Here is an 18,287-nt window from a genome sequence, read left to right as displayed (position 1 = left end):
TATTAAAGGCATTTAATTTTTGACATCAAACCTAAGCCTAAAAAGCTCTAGGTTATGGTCATGCTTAAGAATTACATAGCTTATGAAACAGAAAAAAAAGGGGATGAAGCATGATCATTAAGAGCTACACAAGGTTATAATTTATATTTTAATTTTATTCTTCTTAGAGCTCTTAAAAGTATGATGTGTCCCAAATAGAATGACTGTTTTTTTTAATGGTTTTTCTTTTTTTTTTTTTTTGCGGTACGCGGGCCTCTCACTATTGTAGCCTCTCCCGTTGCGGAGCACAGGCTCCGGACGCGCAGGCTCAGCGGCCATGGCTCACGGGCCCAGCCGCTCCGCGGCATGTGGGATCTTCCCGGACCGGGGCATGAACCCGCGTCCCCTGCATCGGCAGGCAGATTCTCAACCATTGTGCCACCAGGGAAGCCCAGAATGACTGTTTTTAAAAACATTTTTTTTGGTGGGCAAACTATAGAAAACATAAACAAATAAAAGATATGACATAAAATATATAAAAGAGCTTGTACATTTTAATTCCACTAATGAGATTGTGGAAACAAGAGAAATGTCAACCAGAAATTATTTCACATAGATTCCTCTTTAACAAAATTTTGGAGAAACAACAATTGTTTCTAGAAGAAGTTCTCCTTTGATCTATTTCGATTTCAGCCTTGGAAATGATGAAGCAGAGATGTAAATGGGTCCACCTCTAGCTACACAAGTGCTGGCAATAACTCTTTTTAAATGTGCAGAGAGTGAGATGGGGGTATAGATAGCTGGGATTTTGAGGAATAATTTTCTCCATGGTTCTGTCCTGTACATACTTTAGTTGAATAGAAATCCTTGTTACTGAGAACTTAATAACTTTTTGCTCCTTGTATACTTTATTTTTATATCAACAAAGAGGCTTAATTGAAGCAAGACTAAATGTTTTTGCCCCCAAACATAGTGAGTTGACAAAGAAGACTGATTAGCTACTTAAAATCTTTGAGTTGCAGTAGACCATATTGCTCTCCGTGCCTGGATCCTAATTCCTCAGTGCTTGGCTTGTGAGTTTTGGGAACACTTTTGCAAATGTAAAAGTCCTGGTCAGACTAATTCCATGTGGATGCAGGCTGGAGGAAGACCTTGTAGAGTTTTATGTGGAAGGGAAAACTCATTTAAGTGCTTCTGGAGAACAGACTGACCTGTTCCTTGGAAATGGAATATTGATTTCATTGAATACTGTTTCACAAGGCAATTGTTCTGCAATGGTCAAGGGCAAAAGAATGTGGAGCCTTTTCAGGAAGTGGGTTAGGAATTAATTAGTGTAATATCATTGTGCCTGCAAACTATGGTGTTTCCAGACCTGGAAGAGTGCATGTATTTTGGGTTCTACATCTGAAAAGAAAACAAACACACAAAAAAACCAATCTAATCAGGCTGGGAAAAGTCCAGAGAACCTTCACAGGAAATCAAGCTTTAAAACAAAACAACAAATAGACATTTCTCCAAAGAAGATATACAGATTGCCAACAAACACATGAAAGAATCCTCAACAACATTAATCATTAGAGAAATGCAAATCAAAACTACAATGAGATATCATCTCACACTGGTCAGAATGGCCATCATCAAAAAATCTAGAAACAAATGCTGGAGAGGGTGTGGAGAAAAGAGAACCCTCTTGCACTGCTGGTGGGAATGTAAATTGATACAGCCACTATGGAGAACAGTATGGAGGTTCCTTAAAAAACTACAAATAGAACTACCATATGACCCAGCAATCCCACTACTGGGCATATACCCTGAGAAAGCTATAATTCAAAAAGAGTCATGTACCAAAATGTTCATAGCAGCTGTATTTACAATAGCCAGGAGATGGAAGCAACCTAAGTGTCCACTGACAGATGAATGGATAAAGAAGATGTGGCACATATATACAATGGAATATTACTCAGCCATAAAAAGAAATGAAATTGAGTTATTTGTAGTGAGGTGGATGGACCTAGAGTCTGTCATACAGAGAGAAGTAAGTCAGAAAGAGAAAAACAAATACTGTATACTAACACATATATATGGAATCTAAGAAAAAAAAAAAAAACGGTCATGAAGAACCTAGGGGTAAGATGGGAATAAAGACCCAGACCTACTAGAGAGTGGACTTGAGGATATGGGGAGGGGGAAGGGTAAGCTGTGACAAAGTGAGAGAGTGTCATGGACATATATACACTACCAAACGTAAAATAGATAGCTAGTGGGAAGCAGCCGCATAGCACAGGGAGATCAGCTCTGTGCTTTGTGACCACCTAGAGGGGTGGGATGGGGAGGGTGGGAGGGAGGGAGATGCAAGAGGGAAGAGATATGGGAACATATGTATATGTATAACTGATTCACTTTGTTATAAAGCAGAAACTAACACACCATTGTAAAGCAATTATACTCCAATAAAGATGTTATAAAAAAACAAAACAAAACAACAAAAGGTCATTTCAGCATAAAAAAAATGAAGTCGACAAGGACATGACTTTAATTTCTTTAATCATGAGTGGCATATAGTCTGGGTTAATCTTACCTTTATTCACTGAATCCCAGAATACTAGGCCTAATTTTAGCTTGAAAGAGATAATGTTCACCAAGATGATTGTCACAATATTTAGTAAATCTTCTAAACTCTTTACTCTGAAAGGCCAATACAAGTTGAACATAAAAATTCTTTCAAATAGACTATAAATAAATTCATGAATGTGAGCAATAGAATGAAAAAATTATGGATGTCTAGATTTCTATCTTGGGTTTTACTGGCAGAGAAAATATATGTGTGATGGGAGATGCATCTAACAGAAGGTGACTTGGTATGTTTTTATATTCTTGATTTTATAATATGAATAAATTTTCATGTGTTTTATATGATAGTAACTACTTAGTGGCTTTAAAGAATTATTCAAGCAATATGCTCATTGAAAAAGAATACTTCTTACTGCCATGCTTCTGGGTATTATAACATATAACAGTGTGGTATATGTATTTTAAACTTTCAAATGCATATATGTATATGCATCGTATTTTTTAATTTTTTAAAATGGGATTACACTGTGCATATTATTTTATAACTTGCTCTTTTTAGACTTAACAATGTAACTTTCATTATATTCAGAATTGCTTTTGTCTTTTCAATGATTCATAGTACAGTTGTCTCTCAATATCCACAAGGGATTGGTTCCAGGACCCCTCAGGATACCAAAATCCGTGGATGCTCAAATCCCTTATATAAAATGGTGTAGTATTTACATATAACTTTTGCGTCTAGATTACTTATACTATCTAATACAATATAAATGCTATGTAAGTAGGTGCCAATGATTGGGAAATTCATGTTTGCTTTTTGGAACTGTCTGGAATTTTTTTTTAATCCACACCTGGTTGCGTCTGTGGATGCGAAACCCACGGATATGAAGGGCTGACTGTATTCCACTGTTAGGTTGTCTCACATCAGCTCTCCCTCTATAGATGGACATTCAGGTTGACACTAATTTTTTGCTATTACAAATAGCCATGCAAAGAACATCCCTATCTACACATGCTTGGATTCATGAGTATTTCTGAGGGAGACACTTCTAGATTTGGAATTCTCAAGTCGGAAAGTATGTATACAATCAGGATATCCACTGAATTGGGGATGGATCTGACATTTTATATACACCCAAATCTTAACTTTATTTGGATCATACTTGTGCCTTGTATAACCCTCACTACTTACTTTGTTTTCTTTTCTTTTAAAGATCATCATCAGTATTCTTTTCCCACCCACCATTTTGACATTGGAATTTAAAAGCAAAGCAGAGATGTCACATGTTCCCCAGTCCCAGGACTCCCAGTTTACGTGGTATAACGGTGACCAGAATGGCAGCGCTCCCAAAGAAAGTGCTTGTCTGGTTAGTGCAATATCATAATGAACTAGGTTTTCATGGAATTGACTGCACGCAAACATACACAGACACAAAGCTTATTTATTTAACGATCTTAATCATATTATAGTAAGGTCAGGTATAGCGTGTATGATGGTTCTAATTAACCCCCATATATTATTAAGCAAAATATCCTATTTCTGTCAAAATCAAAGACTTTATTATGTCTTGAAAGCTGCTTAACTTTTCATTTTCCTTTGTGACTAGTGGAATAAATAGACTTACTGTTTCTCTAAAGCTACAATAAGGGATGCCTCATATCCTTAAAAATCTTTATTTAAAAAGATGCTGGTTTAAAATGTGCATTGATCTTCACTGTTTCATGCCATAGTTTTTTCATCTGTTATATCCAATGAGTTTGAATAGTTATTACTTGAGTTCCTAGATGTATAGTCTTTCATGGGCAACTTGAGCTGCTTCTATTGCAACCCATCTTCACTGGAGAGTCTCCAATATGCTGTCTGGGCATATATTTCTTGAATTTTATGATTCAACTTGGATCACTGCTGATAAAGTTGTCATTTACTGTGAGATGTAGTAAACATCTTTTTGGTACTTAATACTTCAGTGAGGCATCTTTAGCTATCATCTTGTCTGATGTGCTTTTGTACTTATGAGGTATTTGTCATAATATTAAAAACATATTTGATAAATGTTAAATGAAAAATAATTATAATTAGTTTGTATGGCTGGCATCTGCTGTGATTGGTTGAGCCTTTATTCTGATTGGTTAATGCCAGAACAGTTAACCAGATCAGTTGTTAAATATTTTTACTATTATGCCTGTTTGGGTATATGTGTGTTCCTCTCCTCCCCTCCCCTGCCCTCCCCTGCCCTCCCCTCCCCTCCCCTCTCCTTCCCACTTTTCTAAGCCTGATAGTTCCATTTGGGGTTCTCAGAGTCCAAGATGGCAGGTACATTCTAAACTCAATAGAGTGTGAGGTCTCCTTTGCAAAGCTGGTTAGTCAAGTTGTCATAATTGTGATTGTACTGGTTAGATTATGTGGTTACTAAGTTTAGACCATTTCAATTTTTTTTTAAGGAAAGAGAAGAAATGTAGTGCTTGCCTAACCCCATTAGAAATAGAAGGCAATCATTATATGTGAGACATTCACATATATATGTTTGCCTTTATACTACTTCAGTGTTCACATTAAGTTTAATTAGCTTGTTAAAGTAAACAATGAAGGAAACTGTTTATCATCTGTCTACAAACAAATATGTAAATATGTTGGCACTTGGTTGCAAGTAGTGCTTTGGAAGTGGATGTAACTTCACTTTTGGCTCTTAGAGGTTTCATAGAAAGATAAGCTTTCACTGAAACTGAAGGCATTGCAGATAGCTGGAGCATTCCACTAAGCAGTTCTTCTTAAAGTGGAGACTCTTAGGGAAAGAACTCCTTCCTTGAATGGCAATTAAATGTGCTCTTAACATTCAAAAATGATAGTAAGCCCTCACAGTTCCCTGCAAAATTAAATTTTGTCTGTAATATAGTGGTTCTCTTACAGCAATTGCTCACCTGGTGGTTTGGACATGGCCACATCAATTAATAATTCAACGAATATCTAATAGCTACCTTCCATGAGCCAGACAAGTTCTGGGGGCATTTCATTAACTAAGGCAGATGCGGCCCATGCTACTATGGAGCCTATAATCAGACAGACTATCCATGATACCTCACCATTATTCAATTTAAAGAATTTATTGAAAAAGTGTTTCAAATCTGGTCTGTTATGAATGGATTATAATCATAGTAACAATGTTCTTTTATCTTTGAATTTAACTAAAGCAACAGTTTTGGATTATCTGCTTTGTGTTTAAAATTTTGTTAATCAGAGAATAAGGGGTAGAGGCAGCATTTGGTGGGACATACAAGTTTTCATAATGCTCATTAAGTATAATGTACTTGATTAGTTGAGGAACACAATTGGCATGTATTTTGGGGGAAAACCGAAGACAGGAGGGACATAGATGCTCTTTTAGAGTGTCTTTGTGCTTTGTCGTCATGGTAATAGTGTGATAATAAATATGATGAAAGCACTGGTAATAGGATGAAAGCCATTATTCTTTTTTAAAAATTATTTTTTATTTATTTAAAATTTTTATGATTATGTTCAGAAAGGTGGAATAGCAGAAGAAAAAAATGGAGGACAAAGACTTTGGAGTTTTCTTGTATGTATGCAGAGCTGATTATAATATGAGTAGGATTTTATTACAATTTATTTTTCTTGATGAAGGGCTTCAATAAATGCATCAAGTTTTCCTTGAGTTTCTCTAACTTTCTTGAGGTCCTCAGCCATTTGAACTTGTTTAGCAGTAAGCGATTTAACTTTCTTCTCGCTATCTTCAGCAAAATCTTCTAGTACCTCTTTGACATTTTTCTCTAATTGCCTGACTTCAGGGTTTCTAAGTTGCTGCACTAAAGTATTTGTGGTGACAGCAAGCATGCATTGTATTTGACAAAGTAGGACAACATCATTGCATTCCTACTCAGAATCTACAAAATGCCATTGTTAGGAATGAAAGCCTTTTCAACAAAGGTTACAATGATTTAGAGCTGTTTTTAAGAAATGTCTTCTATAAACGTGGTGCCAAGTATTGTTAATCAAGCTCGGATCTACTTCTGCTCCTTGGGATTCAAGGTTCTTTTGGACTGTAGTTATCTCATCACTTCAAGATGAGCTGGGTGTTCCTCATTACATTTCAGCATCTTCTCCAGCTCATTCTTGGTTTCATTGTGAACACACTGTTCTTGGGTCTGATTCTTCCAATGTAACCACCTCTTTTCCCAATCTGGACCTTCCATATTTCAGTTGCATTTTCAGTATCCTTAAGATGAGCCCGAAGAACCTCTTCCATAAAATAAATAGCTGCATCTCACTGCTGTTTATCAGACATGGACTGGTCTTCTAAAGCATTGTGTTGAATAACCCTCAAGCTGTCCTCCGCAAAATGATTCCACTTCTGGTGTTTAATAGTTTCTTCCTTAACAGCCTCTTTAAGTTTATCAAATATGTTATCATGCTCTTTTCCTTTTGGTTCTGTCATGAAGTGGGAAAATTCTTCCTGTAGGGTCTCCCAAGCAACCTCGATTGCTTTATTAAGAAGCTGTTTATCAATTCACTGTTTAAGCTTGATATCCACTGTAGTATTAAAAGTCCCTGAATTCATGGTCTGTGTAGCTGGAAGATGGATGTTTTCAATCACATGAGTTGATACTCTTTCCCATAAAGACTGCTGAACAATTTCCTCCCAATGTTTTGGTGTAACGTGGCTCAGACTGATAACTTCATTGAGGATTTCATTTTTAGTTTTTTCAAATAGTTTTTTCCAGTCAGGTTCTTGCAGGCGAGGATAGTTATTCTTCTACTCAGTTTCAAGGTTAAAATGTGTTGCTTTGAAACTATCAGCCTGTTGTGCAATTGACTCTCATACCATTTTCCAAAAGTCCAACACAGCAAGGCTTCAATTTCTTGTAGTCATTTGGTGTGCCTTTAGCATGCTTGTCTTTAGGAGTTTTGAATTCCAAAAAAAATGCTTTTAAAAAAAAAAACAAACTTTATTTATTTATTTATTTATGGCTGCATTGGGTCCTCGTTGCTGCACACAGGCTTTCTCTAGTTGCAGTGAGCAAGGGCTACTCTTTTTTTTTTTTTTTTTTTTTTTGCGGTAGGCGGGCCTCTCACTGCTGTGGCCTCTCCCCCTGCGGAGCACAGGCTCCGGACGCGCAGGCCCAGCGGCCATGGCTCACGGGCCCAGCCGCTCCGCGGCATGTGGGATCCTCCCAGACCGGGGCACGAACCCGTGTCCCCTGCATCGGCAGGCGGACTCTCAACCACTGCGCCACCAGGGAAGCCCAAGGGCTACTCTTCGTTGGCGGTGTGTGGGCTTCTCATTGCGGTAGCTTCTCGTGTTGTGGAGCACGGGCTCTAGGCCCGTGTTGTGGAGCACAGGCTTCAGAAGTTCAGGCGCACCAACTCAGTAGTTGTGGCTTGTGGGTTCCAGAGCACAGGCTCAGTAGCTGTGCCGCACGGGCTTAGTTGCTCCGCGGCATGTGGGATCTTCCCAGACCAGGGCTGGAACCCGTGTCCCCTGCATTTGCAGGTGGATTCTTAACCACTGTGCCACCAGGGAAGCCCACATTTCCTGTTAAAAGATTAAAACCACACATAAAAAAAAGAGATATCTCTTTTTCTTCTCTTTCATCATCCCTAAGTTCCCTCTTCTTGAAAGCAACCCGGCTGCAAGTGCTTTTTTGTTTTCCTTTCTTTTCCTTTCTTTTTTCTCTCTTTCTAACAGCTCTTCTATGTAGACACCTCAGTAGTCACATTTATGCAACCACTTCCTTGTCACACAGATACTCATTTCTCACCACCTACAACTGTTAACACCTTTAGGCTGGCCCATAACTTTTGAGAAACTGATGGAAGATGCTTTCCCTAGAAAAATGCATGCACAACACAAATACTTGCATATAATTGCAGGAGGTTCACGGAACTCCAGAAGCTCAGAGAGTCCGTGAGCTTCAGGTAAAACCTCTGTTATAAATGAGTGGAGAAGCTATCAAAGCCAGAATCCTCAAACTAACACTATGCCTATAATTTGGGAAAGATGTTTCAGCATTATGTGTCTATTTTGTCCTCCTGTATTATGGACATAATTCTATTCTCTGTTATTGATTTCACAAGGATTTTATTAATATCCTTAGGTTCCAAAATTACTGATAAAGGAGATTAAAAAGAACAGGAAGAGGGACCATTTTTAAATGCTTGGAACTACTCAGTTTGACTAGGTTTTCCTATGGGAGACTCAGCTTGCTTTTCAGAAATACCCTGTTCTCCTTACCCTGTCAAAGACTGATACAGTACATGTAGTTTTCCTTCCGTTCAAGTCTAAGATTGTAATTTGTCAGGTGGGTGCCCAGTTAATTTCTAATATTTTTATTATATTTATGTATTTATGAAATATATAATATTTTAGATACTTGTAAATGTCAGTATTTTAGTTACGCCTCTGACAATAAATGATTGTTTGCTCATTTTACAGAAAGAGTATGATTTGGAAAGTGGCCCCAATGAGAAACCAGATGAAAATCAGCACTTTGATTTAAAGAGTGGGCCCCAAAGCCTCCCATGGACCAGGAAAGTCTATGAGTTCTACAGTGCTCCAATTGTCAAGTTTTGGTTTTATACGGTTGGTCTCATTTCAAAAATTATATATAGTATTCAGGATGATATTATGCCTGATTTACCAACTTGTAATAAAAATGTAAAAAGTGCACTTAAAAAAAAAGGGAGGAATGACAAAAGAGGTAGGGAAGAAGATTGGAGGGAAGTGAGAAAAGGTGAGATCAGATCTCTCCTACTTTGGGAGTGAAGGCACAAGCATTCTTCGTTTTTTGAGTGCTTCCAGTTAACACAGCTGGGACTCAGAATCTGAAACTGTGTGGGACAATAGAATGAACAATATGGTTGTGGAATTAAGTGATGGGAGTGGATTCTTTTCCCATCTTCGGCAAAAAATCAGCAGTTGAATTGATTTTTTCTTTGTAGGAATAATGTGTCATATAGACCAAAAAATTCAAGTGTTTGTTTTTTGTCTTCAGTTGCAAATGCTTCTAAATATGTAGAGGACAAGAAAAATTTTAGAAGTTGAATTGTGTAAACAAATACTAAATCTATCATGGATGGGAGAGATACAGAGAAAACAGCTAAATGTATTGAGTGCTTTTCACATTTATTTAACAGTATTTATTTTTCTAATGCTAACCTATAGTTAGTTAAATTGCTCAAGATTGTATATTTCTAAAACATTTTGAAGTAATTACAAAAGGATATTTGTCTAAATGTGTTATATTTCAAAATATTTACTTGCCCAACCACACACTTACTTCATATACTTATTCAATAAGTACATAGCTCAGAATAACTTTTATCTGTTTTCAAAAATAAAATCTTCATTCAGATGATGAGATTTCACCATTTTTGTGAATATGGAAATACTGTATTTTCTGTATTTTGTGAATACAGAAAATCCTAGAGACTCTGACAGTAGCTTCGAGAGAATTTAACCATAGTCACATCACTGGGTAAAGAGTATTCAGCTATTTCTTTCCTTAGAAATTTCTAGCTTATGAACTCTTAGAGACAGTAGTAAAGCTAAGCAAATGGAACAACAACAACTACAAAAATAGCTAAGGATGGTGTTAGCAGTGCACACAGGCATTTTTAGTCATGGCTGTTACATTGCTAGGTTATGGTACGTGTGCTTTATTGAAGCAGTGTCTTGTTATAAATGCTATGATGAAAAAGAAATGTAAACATTTTTGGATATCTTTTTGAGAATTGGAAAGAAAAAAAAGAAGAGTCAGAAGCAATACCACCAATATCTACAGTGTTTTAGTGCCTGGCCACCATAAAAACAATGAAAACAATGTAAAAAATGACTGCTTAATCATTTAAATTTACTTAAATTATGTTCCTAAGGGGTCATCAAATATATTAACCCTTGAAACATAGACCTAGAGAAGTACAGAATTAATAGAATTTACTTTAACTTTTTTATATGCTTCTCTACTAAGCTTCTTAACTCATAGGCAATGCTAATACCCATTCTGCCTGCCTGAAGTATCACCTATTGTATATAATATCAAATGGTATAGTCAGAAGTGATTTCAGCCATTCTCTATGTAGAACTAAGCTTAGAAGAAGACCTATCAAACTTAGGTAGAGCTCAAAAAGATATGAGAAATAGGGATCCAGGTTAAAATAATATGATTCTTGTGAGAAGGAACACACACATAGGCACTTTTCTCTCTGTTGATCTGGGATTTTTAATACGTTAGCTAGCACTGTGCATTGTCTCTGAAGCTATTGAAAAGATTGCACCGTCTCATGCATTGTTGGTGATTGTGGAAACTGATAAAGCCTTTCTGGCAGGCAACTTAGCAATATGTGTCACAGTTTTAAATGTGTGTGTAGTTATTCTACTTCTGGGAATTGTGAGAAGATAAGAGTGTTAGATAAGATCACAAAGCTATTAATCACTGTGTATCTGTGTGTACGTGTTTACCGTGTATCAATTCTTTGAATAGACTGGAAATCTAGGTTTAATATACACAGTAATTAAACATACTTTTTTGAATGTCTATCGTGTGTCTGGCTGAGTGCGTAAGTGCTGTAGATAAAAACGTCAACAGTCTTTAACTACAGAGACTCACAATTGGACAATACGTTTCCAGTAACCAGAATTTTTTTTTTTAAGAAAAAAACAGAATCAAATTTTATTATATTTCTAGCATCCAGAGATAGCAATTCTTAACATCTGCTTTCAACTTTTTTCTATCCAAATATTTTCAAATTTTTTCACAAGTGAGATCATAGTGTACACAGCAGTTTTAAACCATTTTAACTTAACAGTTTATCACAAATGCTTAAAATTCACTAGAAGGATTATGCTTAATGTTTATAAATGCGTTTCTATCTTTTACATATCTGCATCTCATGGATGTGCAGTTTATGTAAAAATTCCCTTTTGTATCTTGTCTTCTTTCTCCTTCTATTATACAAATGTATACTTTTCTGGCTCTTTAACCTCCAGCCTTTAAGCTTTTTTTATTTCTCTTCTGCCACTTCCAAATGGAAAACTGTTTCCTCCTTTATCTGCTTATCTGGAAATGGTGTTCATCCTACAAGACTCAACTGATAAACCTCTTTCTCCAAGTCTCAAATCCAGCTTCATCCTCTGCATTCCTGTCATGCCTTTAGTAGACTTGCATTATGGAAGTTATCATACGCTGTATGCAGTGGCATCGGCCTGCGTCAGAGATCACACTCCACCAGCCTGGCAAGTGGCATTAGTGAGGCATTTTCCTGCAGGTCTAGGTTGAATGCTCTGGGCAGAGCAGCCTCTAGGTGGCATAGACTGTTTTGGGAACTCCTCACTTATGGAAAGCTCAGGACCGTGAAACAGCTGCCTGACTAAGTTCTGTAATCTGCCTAGGCCCAGTGAGTCATGTGTTAGAAGACGTGAACCCAGACCATAAGTGGTAACCAGAATATTTTAATCAGCATAAAATAAAACTCCCAGCAGTAGTAAATATCACAATTTATTATATTTGAAAATAGGCGCCTACTAACACTGCTCCTTTGGCATTCTTGGGACACACGTTTTCTTTTTAAATGGAGGGGAAGGTGTGTGATTCTCTCTTGGCTTGCTGTTGGCCTGACTGTGTCCATGCCGGAATGTGCAGGGTTCTGAAAATTGTGGTCAGGATTCTGAAAATTGTGGTCAGGAGTCAACAAGATGTGACCATGCCCATTTCCATGCATTTGAGAACAGTGATCTTCTTTCCTTCCACAAATTCCTAGAATAGAAAATTGTAGATTCTTATGCCTTCTTTGATAATTATGTCATCAATAATCAGAGGGTGGTCCCAGTTATATTTTCATGCTATCATGGTGAAGTTCATTTGTGTGTTTCTGTTCATTTGGGTCTGTGTCTGCTTGGCATCCTCCATTATGACTCTCACTCATGTCCCCCTCACAGATGTTGTATTTGGCATTCCTCATGCTGTTCACTTACACCGTGTTAGTGGAGATGCAACCCCAGCCCACCGTGCAAGAGTGGCTCGTTATCATTTACATCTTCACCAATGCCATTGAGAAAGTCAGGGAGGTGAGTAATCCCTTCTACCTTTGTCTTCTACATACCTCTGCTAGACATGTTCTGCGCTTGGGTGATGAAAATGGAGAGGTCAAGTATTAGGGTGAGTCAGGCAACGATCTTGATTTGTATGCTACAGGAAAGGTAATTAGGGGGAATATTTCTGATCTCAACCTTTTATTGTTGCCACATACTTTCTGTTGGTTGCTGCTCTTTGAAAGCAGTTATTTTAGAGGACATCTTAGTGCGTTTATCAGTTCTAGAGTGATGGTGTCTAGTTGTTTTTAGACCCTCCAACTATTTGATTTCCCAAAAGTGTTTTTTTTTATAAAGTTGATTTTTTTTATAGCCTAACATTACTTGCATATTATTGCTTTCATGTCACAGAGTGGCACATAAATGGCTAAAGTTGTGCAATGTGTAAAGAATTCATTTATAGTTTTTGAAAGTTCCTACTAAACATTTTTGAACATTTAAGATAAAAATCCCTCTGGGGCAAGTAGTCCAAGAAACAAAACAAAGCAAACTTTTCATTTTTAGTTTGCAATGAGTCACTTAAAACAAAAGAAAAGGAATGAATATTCCTATCCAGTTACAACTGCAATCACATACCGTATGACTTAGGCTGTTTTAGATATCATTGTATATGTATCTCTCTCTACCTCTGTGCATTTACATACAATGATTTTGTCCTAGAGCTAATATGACCAACCTTGTATATATGTAGAAAACAATTTAGCAGAAAAATGTTTTCCAAATTCTACCATTTTTATTATGCTTCAGAGAAAATGGCTTTTTACTGTTTTACATTGCAGTTTGTCTGATATTCTGTTGCAGGGGTAATTTCTTATAATAGTGAATTCTAATATCATGTTCTGAGTAATTTGCTAACTACTCACTAGAGAGCAGTAGTGGGGCCAGATTACAGGATTCTTTGGTTTCTTTGCACTAGGCTATACATCATGAAATGGAATTGCAGCTATATTCCATTGCAGTATTGAGTTTTAAACGTCTTGGTGTTTCCCTATGTTAGTTTAGGATTAAGGAAAGCTAGAAAAACTTTTCTTTTTAAAAAAAAAATTCTGGTTCATTTAAAAATAGCTGGCCAGTACTAACAGTGAGATTAAACTACATTTATAGAATTGTTTAAATAATTCATTCCCCAAGGATAACTTACATCTCCAAAATCCCCTTATGATCTAAGGTTTGGCATGATTCAAAATACTCCTTAAAAGAACAGTTGATGCATTAAAGATCATATTGATCTTAGGTTATAACCCATTCTTTAAGTTTCCCTCTTTCTTTCATCTTTTAGATCTATATTTCAGAACCTGGGAAGTTTACTCAAAAGGTGAAGGTATGGATTAGTGAGTACTGGAATCTGATGGAAGCTGTGGCTATTGGCCTGTTTTTGGTGGGTTTTGGCCTTCGGTGGGGTGATCCTCCTTTTTACACGGCGGGAAGACTAATATACTGCATCGACATCATATTCTGGTTCTCACGGCTCCTGGACTTCTTTGCTGTGAATCAACATGCTGGTCCCTATGTGACCATGATTGCAAAAATGGTGAGTACAGTCTGCTGTATAATCTGGTGTTCTTTTAACAGTTCTACTTAATTTCATGGTTCACATACATTGGTTTAACTTTTGAAATTATTTAAAGAAGCACACACTTCATCCCCACTTTCCTTATAACCATAAACTCATATTTAACAAATGTCCTTGGATAGCATATTGGGTAGTTGATTCCAATACTCAGCTTACCCTTTTCGTTAGGGCCAGATGATGGGGGGTTGAATCATATATGTCTCTGAGCACAGTAATTCCTGAGGGCTAGATTTATGTGAGGCTACCACCAATAATATTTTCTGCTGAAATATTGATTTGTCTTTTTATCTCTCCACCCCCAGCCAACTCTTAAATAGTGATTACTGTGGGCCACACATTGTTCTAAGTACTTTGTATGTATTAACTCATTTAATCTTCAAAACAACTTTATGACATAGGTACTATTATTATCCACATTTTACGTTCAAGGAAATGGAGTTCAGATGAATTTCCCAAAGGCATAAGTTGGGGAGCCAGGCTTCAAATCTGGGCCACCTGGCTCTGTCTGCCATCTGAGCTCACTGTGCACTTGTATTAGCCCTGTCCAACTGGCTTTGCACAGGACCTAAGAAGGACAGTATCTCAAGATCATCTTTGCTTTTTCTTCTGGAATACTCACTGGCAGGAAAGGGGCAAGTTCTTGAGAAGGAAAGGTAGTGTTGAAACAAAGGAAGAAGATGGAAAAGGGAGAACCTCCAGGATTCCGAAGATGGATTTTTTTTATTTTATACTTTTCTCTTAGACCAGCAATATTTTCTCTGTTCTTGGTGACATTGGTATTAATTCAGTAGGTTATGCTGAGGTAATCACTGTATCTCAGTGACTTAGCACAAGTTTATTTCTCCCTGATACAAAGATTGATGTATGCTCATGGAGGCCGCCCTCTACCCAGTGACTCAGGGATCCCAAATTGTTCCATCTTGGGACATAGCTGTGTCAACATGTGGCTTCTGAGGTTTCCTATAACAGGGGATAAGAGGGATGGAGAAAATCTAACAGCTTTTAACTGCTCTGGATGGGAAGTTACTCAAATCATTGTTACTCCACAGCCCATTGGCCAGGAATAGGTCAGGTGGCTCCTGCCTCATGGAAGGGAAGCTCATGGAATATTCACGGAGTATGTCTCTGCCACAGGGAACAAGTGGGTTGAACTGATGTACATTTAGTAATTGAAATGAATTATTTAAAAGAGCCTTTAGAAAATTACAGTACATGTGCTATATGTACATGTGTGTATAGTACATGTGTGTACTGTATGTGCTCCATTGTTCATTATAACAATCAGGCTTACTTTGAATGCAAAGACTACGTGTTTGGGAGTTAATGAACCACTGGATTTAACAAATATCATTTTATAGTCGTTTTTGCATCTTTAAAAAAAAATTCTTCACTTCATTAGGATGTTCAGTATCTTGGAGTTCAGTACCTTGGAGCAGATTCTTGGCCTGATCAATTTCTCAGACTCTAACTCCTGAAGATAATCCTGGGAATAGGAGCCATTTTACTAATTTGAATATCCCTATTTTTTTTTCTTTTCCTAACCTCTGATGAAAAGTTAGATATTAGCTAATCAAAAGCTATTCATATTTCATCACATCTTAAAAAAAGAAGCACAGATCCTCTACAGTTAGCACACTTAAATTACTCCATAGACTACATTGACCTGAAACATATACTGTGCAGAGAAAACAAGATGTTTTAGCCAAAGGAAATCCAGCTATTCATGGACTAGGCATTTTGGTCAATGACTAGACAGTCTTATTATTGGCAGGTATAATTATGATGGCTGCAGGTGTTTGACTTGTTTTAAATTTCAAATCTGTAGTAAACTTCTGGCTGTGCTGTGCTTTTTTGCAGACTGCAAACATGTTCTACATCGTGATCATCATGGCCATCGTCCTGCTGAGCTTTGGAGTGGCACGCAAGGCCATCCTTTCACCAAAGGAGCCTCCGTCCTGGAGCCTTGCTCGAGATATTGTGTTTGAGCCATACTGGATGATCTATGGAGAAGTCTATGCTTCAGAGATAGATGGTACGTAGGGGATTCCACCACCGTGCAGCAATTGAGCCTTTGTAGGTACTCAGAGTAATAAAGAACCCTGGAAAACAACCACCTGAATCTTAAAAATGTCAAGGGTTTGTGGTATTCTGCTAAGTCAATATGCTAAATATTTGTCTAGAGTCATAGGACTATGATTCACCTTATCTCTCATTCTTTTAAATTCTTTATTTGTAGTTTGTTCAAGCCAGCCATCCTGCCCTCCTGGTTCTTTTCTTACTCCATTCCTGCAAGCTGTCTACCTCTTCGTGCAATATATCATCATGGTGAACCTGTTGATTGCTTTCTTCAAGTAGGTTATTTTAATCAAATACAGTTATTTTGTATGAATCAAAAATGGGTGCAGGTATTTTGAAAGATTCACATGTAAGCTTTGTTTTTTGTGTGTTTCATGTTTAATTACTATGGTTTTAAAATATGGGCATGGAACTACTGGCAGGAAGGCAGCAGAGTATGAGAAGAGAAAAAACAATAAATAGAGAGTGTAATAAAAGCAGACTGAAAGGAGATCATACACTGTAATTAAGCAATAATTTGGAATCATGGAGAGTAACAATTGATGAGGCTGAAAGTTGGTTAAAGGATCCTTGATAACTTTCCTTCATTGGCTCTCAGTATATCTCATTCTCTGTTTTCTTGTATATCACTTTTCACTTCTTCTCAGTCTTCTTTTCTGGATCATCATATTCTCTTCAACCTTTTAACATTGGAATGTACCTGGGCCCAGACCTTTTGTTTACACTTTGGTGATCTTGTTCAGTTTCCTGTATATATATACTGACAAATCCCAACTTATATCTTCAGCCTAGATCTCTTTCTTGAACTTCAGTCCTGTAGATCCAGCTCTCCTGTTCCATTACCAGTCAGATGTATAATGGGTTGGCCGAAAAGTTCGTTTGGGTTTTCCCATAACCTCTTATGGATAAACCCGAATGAACTTTTTGGCCAACCCAATAGATGTCTGAACTTTCAAATGTCCAAATTCTTGATCTCCCCTCTTTCCCAACATACACTTATTCTGCTTATAGTCTTTCCCAAATCTATAAGGAAGACCACATGTTTCTGTCAAAGCTTCGTCTTTCCCATTGTTCGGACCAAAAACCTTGGCATTCTTAATGCGTCTCATATTTCTAGCTCTAGACTGTCAGGAATACCTGTTGACTCCATCTTCAAATAGATCATCAGTCCAACCGCCTCTCACCACCCCACTGCTACTACCACAAAGCCTCCTAATTTATTTCTCTGCTTCTGTCTTTGGCCCCTATATTCTGTTCTCAACACAGTAGCCCTAATGACACTTAACTTTTTAAAATTACTTAATTAATCACTCTATTCCCTAATGACCTTTAAACATATGTCAGATGATGTCACTCATCTGCTCCAAACCATTCAAGGTTCCCCATTTCCTTCTGGATAAAAGTCAAAGTTTCTACAGTGACCTAGCTTCCCTGCTACTTCTCCAATCACCCATCACACTACTGTTCCCCGAATCCATGCCTCTCCAGCCACACTCAGTTTTTCAAACAACACAGGGGTGTTTGCAGTTGCTGTTCCCTCTGCCTGGAATGCTCTTCCCCCAGATATCAGTGTGGTCCATTCCCTCACCTCCTTCAAGCCTTTGCTCAAATGTCCCCTCTTTAATTAGCCCTAACCTAAGGATATTACTTAAAAGTGCAGCCGCCTTTCCATCGACCATCTCCTTGGCATGCCTGGTCCCCCTTACTCTTCTTTCTTTATACTACCCACTTATATGTACAAATATATTTTATAATTTATCTCTATATTGTGTTTTTCCCCCCATTTATCTCTTATATTGGAATATAAGCTCCACAGGAACAAGTTTGTCTTTTTGGTTTTTTTTTTTTTTTTTTTTTTGCGGTACACAGGCCTCTCACTGTTGTGGCCTCTCCCGTTGCAGAGCACAGGCTCCAGACGTGCAGGCTCAGCGGCCATGGCTCACGGGCCTAGCCACTCCGCGGCATGTGGGATCTTCCCAGACCGGGGC

At 37.6% G+C, this 18,287-nt stretch overlaps 1 protein-coding gene across 1 annotated transcript in view; it reads left to right on the top strand.

Annotated features, from left to right (window-relative positions):
• TRPM6 (transient receptor potential cation channel subfamily M member 6) overlaps positions 1–18,287 on the top strand; it is a 140,091-nt gene that overhangs the window by 72,354 nt on the left and 49,450 nt on the right. The window contains 6 exon segments of the mRNA XM_082628121.1: positions 3,765–3,917; positions 8,997–9,143; positions 12,498–12,626; positions 13,930–14,181; positions 16,081–16,255; positions 16,460–16,574. Of these exon segments, the coding sequence (XP_082484247.1) occupies positions 3,765–3,917; positions 8,997–9,143; positions 12,498–12,626; positions 13,930–14,181; positions 16,081–16,255; positions 16,460–16,574 (971 nt within the window).

This window comes from Mesoplodon mirus (genome assembly GCF_964341445.2).
Source record: "Mesoplodon mirus genome assembly, chromosome: 1".
In the NCBI taxonomy this organism is placed as follows: domain Eukaryota; kingdom Metazoa; phylum Chordata; class Mammalia; order Artiodactyla; family Ziphiidae; genus Mesoplodon; species Mesoplodon mirus.
Note: the sequence above shows the minus strand (reverse complement) of the source record. Positions and strands in the feature narration are given on the sequence as shown.